Source organism: Balaenoptera musculus, chromosome 3, assembly GCF_009873245.2.
Source record: "Balaenoptera musculus isolate JJ_BM4_2016_0621 chromosome 3, mBalMus1.pri.v3, whole genome shotgun sequence".
Taxonomy (NCBI): Eukaryota; Metazoa; Chordata; class Mammalia; order Artiodactyla; family Balaenopteridae; genus Balaenoptera; species Balaenoptera musculus.
The window spans coordinates 122,876,586-122,886,603 of record NC_045787.1 but is presented as its reverse complement, the minus strand read 5'-3'; the positions used below and the strand labels follow the sequence as shown (position 1 = coordinate 122,886,603).

General features: G+C 40.6%; 1 protein-coding gene across 1 annotated transcript in view; it reads left to right on the top strand.

Annotated features, from left to right (window-relative positions):
- The first annotated feature begins 216 nt into the window (after positions 1-216).
- Positions 217-10,018, top strand: part of DPYSL3 (dihydropyrimidinase like 3) — a 117,010-nt gene continuing 107,208 nt past the window's right edge. The window contains exon 1 of the mRNA XM_036847634.1: positions 217-823. Within this exon, the coding sequence (XP_036703529.1) occupies positions 443-823 (381 nt within the window). The 5' untranslated portion in view covers positions 217-442. The remainder of the gene's footprint in view (positions 824-10,018) is intronic.

Sequence of the window (10,018 nt, the reverse complement as noted above, 5' to 3'; positions counted from 1 at the left end):
GAGTGAGCGTGTATAAAGCAGGGTTTGTGCGCACGTGTGAGTGAGGCGAGTTCTTGAGTGTGAATCTGAGGGTTGCTGGGCGAGCGGGAAGCGTGCGTGTGTGTGCGCGCGCGCGCGCCAAATTGGATTTCTCCTTTGGATGGGCGGCGGGGAAGCGTGATCGCGGGAGGCCACACGTTAGGGTCTGGGCGCGCAGGAGGTGCGGCCGGCAGCGCGGGCGAGGCGGGCGAGAAGAACACGCCGCCGCTCCGGCCCCCGCGCCGCGCTCGCTGGCTCGGGGCTCGCAGGGGACTGGCAGGAACCGGAGCAGCACTGCCGCCTCTGGCGCGAAGGCTCAGGCGCCTCCTCCCGCCCCAATCACTGTGGCTCGGCGCACGCTGCCGGCGGCTGCCCTTTCCGCCTCTCGGGAAGAGGACCCGTGGGCCACTGTCGCGATCCAATCATGGCCTCGGGCCGCAGAGGCTGGGACAGCTCCCACGAAGACGATCTGCCCGTGTACCTGGCCAGGCCGGGCACCACCGACCAGGTCCCGCGGCAGAAGTACGGCGGCATGTTCTGCAACGTGGAGGGCGCCTTCGAGAGCAAGACGCTGGATTTCGATGCCCTGAGCGTGGGGCAGCGGGGCGCGAAGACTCCCCGGAGCAGCCAGGGCAGCGCCCGGGGCTCGGGGAGCCGATCCGGCGCCGAGGGGGACACACCGCGCCGGGGCCAAGGCCGAGAGGAGAGCCGGGAGCCCGCGCCCGCGTCGCCCGCTCCCGCTGGGGTGGAGATCCGGAGCGCCACGGGCAAGGAGGTTTTGCAGAACCTCGGCCCCAAGGACAAGGTAGGTGGGCCCGGAGCTCCTCTCCGCCTGCCCTCGTTCCCTTCCCAGCCCGGGGCGCCATGGCCCAGGCGCAACTTTCTCCTGCTCACTTCGCAAGGGGATGGAGGACTAGGGGGAGGAAAAGGGCATCCTCCTCTGAGTGCAGCGAGCCCTCCCGGCCCGGATCTGGATTATTCGCGCGTGTCTTCAACTGTAGCATCTTAGTGCGCGCGGGACGGGGTGCGTGGGTCCCCTCGCCTCCCTGCCGCATCCCCGGGCCATCGGTTCTGTGTGGGTGTGTCAGCCCGGCCAGCCCAGGAAGGCTGAGTGATTTCCAGCCCTTCTCTAGGTCTGAGTACCCATCAGCACAATTGTCTTGGTCTCCCCTCTGACTCTAGATTAAATCTCAACCCAGGTCACCAGGGCAGAGGGCAGACTGGTCCTGGGAAAATGGGGTCATCTCCATAGTACCCGGATGAAAGTACAGGGTGGGCGGTCTCCCCTCTCACTCTTCCGACATCAGCTCTGTCCCTGAAACTTTTGAGTGTGGAGCCACTAGACTAAACACCCAAAACCCCATGCCTCTCTTCTGTCCTAGATCGACATTTCACATCTGTGTTTGTAAAGAGTATATTTTTGTAGGTAGCTTGGCACAAGACTGGGGATCCAGCTGTCTTTGGAAGAGTATTAATTGTATTTTTTTAAAAATAGGCGAGAGGATTAAGGGTACACATTAAACTAGCGTGAGCTGCAAGTTCCCTGCTGCTTTTCCTTGTGCCAAAGCCAATTTCTTGTGTGTGTGTTTTTTAGAAACTCATGTCACACTGAGCTGACTTAAGATATGGCACTGAAACCCAGCTTGCCCTGATTTATTTGTTTATTTCGTAGAAAATCAGGACCATAGTTCAGAAAATTCAGGGCCTGGGCAGAGTTGGAGTATTCAGAGTTCAAACGGACGCTTTTGAGTTGGGGAACAATAGTAATCAGATACCTCACCCTTGTCTAGATAATGGCTGCAAAATCCAGCTGCATATATTATACTGTGCTAATACTGTTATGAATAATAACCTGAAATGGAAATGTTTGCCTGAGAACAATTACAGTTAATGCTAACCCAAGTTTTAGATGTTTTTCCATTAAAATGCAGCGAGCCAGTGAAAGGACAGAACTTCTCTGCACTGTATGATTTTTGGAAGTTTAAAAATAATAAAGCTTTAAGTATTAATAGTGGGAAAGAAAGTACCGAAATTAGTACTGTTTTAAGGTGCCTTTGGGGGCCAATGTCATTGTGCCTTGGAATCACTTATTTAGTTTGTGATTTTCACATTATCCTTAGTATACGGGATTTCTCTAGGCCTTGCTCAAATACCCTTTTAGGAAAATCTTCTGATCTTTTGGAAAGGGTTTGGCTGATTTCTAAACTGAAGAATGGCCCTAGGGAAAGATTATTGCCTCTCTTCAGGTCTGACTTTGATCAGTATTGAAATGTTCCCTTCCTGACTCTAAGGGGTGGGAGAGGTGATGGAAAAGATCGGTAACAATTGCTCTGAGTCAGTACTATTCCCTTTGCTGGAACACCCCTGATGTAAGCCAGATAATATGCCTGGTTTGCAAGATTTAAGAATGGTAACTAGAGAAAGGGAAAATGTTCCTCTTTTAAACCCAACAAGTCTTTCGTTTTCCTTCCTTTTGCAAACCCTGTACTTTTGCCTCTTAATTGAAAAATAATAATACAACCAGGATTTCTAGTGCTACGTGGTTATTTCTAAGTTCGGGTTTTCTGTCAGCTTCATCCAGACCATGTTATTATCTCTAATTTGGTTGAATCACACTGTTAGAAGAGACAGCAGAGGTTATCTACTTCTGAACTTGATTATCTCCTTGAGGGTAGGGATCGGGTGTTTGGATTTATCTTCGTGGCTGAAATGCCTGGCACATTGGAGGTGCTGGATAAAAGTTTGATAAAACCCCCTTAATGAAGCCATCTCTTTTGCTACATAGGTACAAAATCATCATCTGGCCTCTGTTTAAATACTGCCATTTTCAGGGAGCTCACTTCTTCATGAAGCAATTTTGGATGACTTTACGTTAAAAAAATTAAATAAGCCCAAGTCTACCACCTGTAGTTTCTACAAACTATTCTTAGTTCTGACCACTGGAAATATAAGAATAACTATGTTTCCTTATTCTGAGATAGTTTAATCATTTTAGGCATGTAGGCTTGTGTATCTGTCAGAAAAGGTGGGGTAATGCCACAGTAACAAACAGTCCCCAAATCTCAGTGGCTTAATCAAACAATAACTGTTTTTTGCTCCTGCTCCTTGTCTATGATGGATCTGCAGGGCCGCTCTGTTCATTATTGCTCCTCAGAGACCTAGATTGATGGAGGTCCCATGTCCTCACATCCATGGTGGTAAAAGCACGTGGTAAATTGCTCACAGACTCGTAAACTCCCACACTGAAGTCATGAGCATGACTTATGCTCATATTTCATGGGCCAGAGCAAATCATCAGTCCATGTCCCACTTCAAAAGAACTGAGACAGTACAATCTTACTGGGATCCTGTAAGATAGAGGTTAGAAATATTTGGGAAGTAGCTTTAAGATCTCTCCCAGATCTGGGGTGCATTAGTGGGATGAAAATTGGCTCAACCCTTACAAATTATATGACCATAAATGTGTAACTTATTCTCTGTGCCTTAGTTTTTCTCTTTTGCGAAATGCAGATAACAGTGACTACTTTGCGTATGGTGCTCAATACATGTTAGTTACTGTTACTCATTGATTTTTACTGCCTTTTATATGTTTTAGAGCAATTATCACATTCTTCCTAAAATTCTCCTTTTTAGCCTTATTATTCCTAGCTTCTTCAGCTCTGCATTGTATGAGCCTTTTATCACTTGGATTTCCTTTTCAGGTTATACTATATTTTGTAAATATTCTTTTGAAAATATAGTGCCCAGAACTGAACACAGTGTTCTAGATGGGATATGGCCATGGCAAAATGCATTAGGCTAGTTACTTGCCGTGATTTATACACAACATATGTTTCTGTAGTAAAGATTACACATAATAATTCATTAATCCATGTCCTACTGTTGTCTCCATAATAAACTCCATGTCACTCAGCCTTCAGAAACTTTTCCACATAAGCCAGGATATCTACATACTATGTTGGTACAGTTGAACTTAAAACAAAACCAAAAGGAAAAAATATTTTAACTGCAGGATTTTATTTTTTTCCTCTGTAATATTCATCACCATTTTGCTCATTTTTCTGTTATAATGATAATTTTGAAGCTTAATTCTATAGTACAATATCCCTTACTCCAGTTTTGGACTATCTGCAGATTTGATAATAAGTATCTCTTTTTGAGCACTTTCTATGTGCCTGACATCTCTATCTCTATCTCTTTATCTATGTCTTTTCCAGACATGTTACTGTAATGCAAGGCAAGGACGGACCTTCCCACTACATACACCTTAGAAACTGTCTCCATCTCCCTGCCAGTCTGTTATTCAGAATTCTTGGAGCTCAGTTGCTCAGTCTTTGAGAACAGTTGCTGCAAAATCCTTATTCTTCCAAGTTGATTTTGAAGCTATAGAAAGAGGTTTTTAAAATATCATGATAAAATTAAAATATGCTTTGTCTCTAGCATACCTAGTTATTAATTCCCACCTGACGGAAATGAGTTTAGTTAATAAAAGAATAAATTATGAAAGGGTTAAATAACAAAAGTGTTTGGCAGAATAAAAATGTAAAAAATGTCACTGAGTTATACTCCAAATGCCATGTTCCAGGTTTGAGGTATTACTGGCTGTTTCTATTGTGGTTCTGGATCTATTTGTAAACACCTTATTAAATTATGTATTTACATTTTTCTCATGATAGGCATTCATATTGCCAAACTCTTCCACATAACTTTTTGTTTATGATTTTTGACAGTCAGTACATAAAAAAGCAATTCTAAGTGAAAAGTAAATATTTTTTCACCATTTGTCAAGAAGGTTTCCATGCATGCAGAAAGGAAATCACTTCTAGCAGTGAGGAAATTACTAAAGGGAGGAGAATTATGATATATAGTCTGCCAAGAGCAAATGATTCTGCAGACTCTGTCATCCAGTGAAAACAAAGTAAAGACATGATTATGTGGGTCTATTGATAACTCCCTTTCGGGAACTGGGGGTCATTTCTAGTTCCCTGATTCTCACATGGGCCACTTTTGTGCAAGATTTTTCCCTATGAAGTCAGCAGGGCTTTGGGCTGTAGGAGGAGGAAATTTGAAACAAATGAGCTGTGCCTCTTACCTTTTACCATTTGTCTTTTTGTTGTCCTGGGTGATGGTTTTCAAAATGATTCAGAGAAATTGAAGTCTTCCTCCTTAAACCTACACAAAGGAAGACAGCTGGCAATAGAATTCTAGGCTTATAAAGGCTTCTCTAGTCATCCAAATCAAAACCCTGTAGTGTAAATGAATTTTACAAGGCTGCTCAGACAAACTAAAGTTTGCACTCAGGCTGGGAAAAAAAGTTCTTACTTACCTGGCCCTCAGGCCACACTTGAATCTGGGAGTACATTTACTTAGCCAAACTTGGATGTGTTTGAAACCATTCAGAACTTCAGTTTAGTCTGACAGTAGGCATTTGAGGGACATAAAAAATGTGCCTTCTAAGTAATGCTGCGATTGGCAGAGTTCCCTCAAAGTAATGGGCCCTGGAGACAAGGTTTTGCTGACGGCTCTTGTAAGTAACGTTTTAGAAGCCAGAGGATGGTCTGTGATACTTTTCTGTGAGCGATTTCTATAGCTGATTCTCTTTATGATTAGTTTCCAGTAATCAAATAATGTTCCTGTGAGACAGTGGATAAAGCTTCCTAGGAAGAGGAAATCTGGCCGAGGGGAATGGAATCCTTGAATGCAAGTTCAGCCCTTCTTTTGCAAGAGGAGGCAGAAGGTCTGTTTGGGTGTGTAAGCACTTTTAAAAAACTAAACGTTCAGGAAAATGTCATGTTAAAATTTATCTGTACTCTTAACGTGGACTCACATGGCATTCAAAAAACAGTTCAACTCCATCAAAAAAACAGTGAGATGAGGCAGAAAAAAGACAACTGGATAAAGCATTAGCTTCCTTTAACCAGCTAGCTATACAATTTAGGCAAGTTGCCTCCCTTTTCTCTGAGTTTTAATTTCCCCCTTTCTAAAATGAAGGGGCTGGACCAGTGGTCTATAAACTTTTCTGATTGTGTACCTTTATGCAAAAATTTTTTGAGCATGCTCTCTTTCTATATATGTGTATATATACATATATGTACACACATGTGCATATATATAAATTGCATCTACAAATAATATATTATTATCTTACGACATTATTAGATACAAAGAAAAAGTACAAACTAAAAAAGAAGAGATATCATCATAGATATAAATCCTGATATTTTTTTCTTGTACCCTGGTGGCTCATCTTGCCCACCCAGTTGGGTGAGTGCTTGTAAGTCTATGATCTTTGGAACAAAGCCATAGCAGTCAGTGGTTCTAATATCAATATAATAGTCATTAATGAGCTCACTGTCAGCCTGGGTCCTTCAGGGACATATCGTCTTTTATGGACCAGTATCTAAGAGAAAAGTTCCAAACCATTGAAGGCTTGTGATGAGGCTGCAGGCCAGGTGATGGCTAATGCTGAGTGTACTCTTTATAAATATATATGTCTGGGGTTGGGCCAGTGGGGTGTGGATAACAAGGGTCACCATAAATATGATGAGGAGTCCCCAAATCTCCCTTCATGCACTAATTTTCTCTTTTCTCATTGATTCAAAAACATTCACTAAGCACCAGCTATGTAGGTGAGCAATCAAAAACTAATGTTAGAGGAACAAAGGTGAACCAAATAGATACACATTAGGAAAACATAAACTGCCTTTTGTCATAATCTCTCAGAGAAAACTGCCATCAACACAAGAGTGTATTTTCTTTACTCCAAAATAAAAGTGGGAACACGCGGTATTATCTGTTTTTAAACAGGTTTTTTTTTTTACCACTTTTTAAAACATTTAATAAACTTTATTTCTGAGAGCAGGTTTAGGTTCATTGCAAAATTGGGTGGAAAGTACAGAGATTTCCCATATTTCTCCTGCGCCACTCTTGCATAGCCTCCTCCATCATCAGCTTCCCCCACCAGAGTGGTATATTTGTTGCACTTGATGAACCTATTGACACATTCTCATCACCCAAAGTCCATAGTTTACATTAGGGTTCACTCTTGGTGTTGTGCATTCTGTGGATTTTGACAAATGTACAGTGACAGGTATCCATCAGTACGGTATCATACAGAGTATTTTCACTGCCCTAAAAATCCTCTGTGTTCCGCCTGTTCATCCCTCCCTTTCCTCTAACCCCTGACAACTATAAATATTTTTACTGTTTCTATAGTTTTGCCTTTTCCAGAATGTCATACAGTGGGAATCATATAATATCTAACCTTTTCAATTGCTTTCTTTTAGTCAGTAATATGCATTTAAATTTCTTCTGTGTCCTTTCATGGCTTGATAGCACATTTCTTTTTAGCACTGAATATTCCATTGTCTAGATTAACTACAGTTTATTTATCCATTCACTTACTGAAGGACATTTTAGCTGTGTCCAGGTTTTGGCAATTAGGACTTAAAGCTGTTGTATACATTCATTTGCAGCTTTTTGTGTGGACATAAATTTTTTTCTCTTTTATTTATTTATTTTTTATTTTTTTAATAGATCTTTATTGGAGTATAATTACTTTGCAATACTGTGTTAGTTTCTGTTGTACACCCAAGTGAAGCAGCCCTATGCATACATATGTCCCCATGTCCCCTCCCTCTTGCGTCTCCCTGCCACCCTCCCTATCCCACCCCTCTAGGTTGTCGCAAAGCACCGAGCTGATCTCCCTGTGCTATGCTGCTGCTTCCCACTAGCTAACTATTTTACATTCGGTAGTGTATATATGTCGATGCTACTCTCACTTTGCCCCAGCTTCTCCCTCCCTTGCCCGTGTCCTCAAGTCCATTCTCTTGGACATAAATTTTTAGTTCATTTGAGTAAGTTGAGTGTGATTGCTGGATCATATGATGAGTATATTTAGTTTTGTAAGAAATCTCCAAAGTAGAAGAAGTAAGAAGTCTTCCAAAGTAGCTGTACCATTTGTATTCCCACCAACAATGAATGAGAATTCCTTTTGCTCCACATCCTCGCCAGCATTTGGTGTTATCACTATTTTGGATTTTCGCCATTCTAATAGGTGTGTAGTAGTATGTCATTGTTGCTTTAATTTGCAATTCCCTAGTGACGTGCAATGCTGAACATGTTTTTATATGCTTACTTGTCATCTGTATGTCTTCTTCTTGTGAGGTGTCTGTTCAGGTCTTTTGCCCATTTTTAAATTGGGTTGTTCATTTTATTACTGTTTATTGTTTTAAGAGTTCTTTGTACTTTTTGGATAAGAATCCTTTATCTCATGTGTCTCTTGCAAGTATTTTCTCCCAGTCTGTGGCTTCTAATTCTCTTAACATTTTCTTTTGTGGGGCAGAAGTTTTTAAATTTTAATCAAGTCCAGCTTACCCATTACTTCTTTCATGGATTGTACCTTTGTTGTTGTATCTAAAAAGTCATTGTCATACCCAAGGTCATCTAGGTTTTCTTCTATCTGATTTTCTAGGGGTTTAGAATTTTGCATTTTATTGATACATTTAGATTTGTGATCCATTTTGAGTTAAATTTTGTAAAGGGTATAGGATCTGTGCCTAGATTCATTTTGTTGCATGTGGATGACCAGTTGTTCCAGCACCATTTGTTGAAAAAGACTACCTTTGCTCCATTGTATTCCCTTTGTTCCTTTGTCCAAGATCAGTTGCCTGTATTTATATGGGTCTATTTCTAGGTTCTCTATTCTGATCCATTAATCTATTTGTTTATCCATTTGCCAAAACCACTCTGTCTTGATTACTGTTAAGTGTTGAAGTTGGATAATGTCAGTTCCTTAGAGTTTCTCACCATTAAGTGTTCAGATTGTCCATTTCTTCTTGTGTGAGTTTTAGTGGATTGTGTCTTTCAAGGAATTAGTCCATTTCATCTGGGTTATAAAAATTATGGGTGTAGAGTACTTCATAATATTCCCTTATTATCCTAGTGTACATGGGATCTATAGTGATGTCCCCTCTTTTATTTTTGATATAATTAATTTATGTCTTCTCTTTTTTCCTTAATTATCCTGCCTAGATGCTTATCAATTTTATTGATCTTTTGAAAAATCAGCTTTTGGTTTAATTTTCACTATTGCTTTTTTTTTTGATTTAGGTGATTTATGTTCTAATTTTTATTCTTTCTTTTCTTCTCCTTACTTTGGATCTAATTTGTCTTTCTTTTCTAGTTTCTTAAGATGGAAGCTTACACTATTGATTTTACATCTTTCTTCTTTTCTAATATATGCATTCAATGTTACAAATTTCCCTCTAAGCAGTGCTTTAATTGCATCCCATGGATTTTGATATGTTGTATTTTCACTTTTATTTAGCTCAAAATATTTTAAAATTTCTTTTGAGATTTCTGCTTTGACCCGTGTGTTACTTAGAAGGGTGTTGTTTAATCTCCAATTATTTTGGGGATCTTCCAGCTATCTTTCTCTTATTGATTTCTAGTTTAATTCTATTGTGGTCTGAGAATAAATATTATATGTTTTCTATTCTCTTAAATTTGTTAAAGTATGTTTTATAGCCCAGAATGTGATATATCTTGGTGAATATTCTGTGTGAGCTTGAGAAGAATGTATAGTCTGCTGTTGTTGGACGAAATAGTCTGTAGATATCAGTTATATCTAGTTTATTGATAGTCCTGTTGAGTTCAACCATGTCTTTATTGATTTTCTGCCTGCTGGATTTGTCCATTTTGGATAGAGGGGTGTTAAAATCTCTAAGTACAACAGTGGATTTATCTATTTCTCCTGGCAATTCTATCAGATTTTGCCTCACATACTTTGATGCTCTGTTTTTAGGCATGTATACATTAAGAATTGTTACGTCTTCCTGTAGCATTGACCCCTTTATCATTATGTAATGCCCTTCTTTATACCTGATAACTTTCCTACTTTGAAGTCTGCTCTGAAATTAATACAGCTACTCCTGCTTTCTTTTAATAAGTATTAGCATGGTATGTTTTTCTCCATTCATCTACTTTTAGTTTATATCTA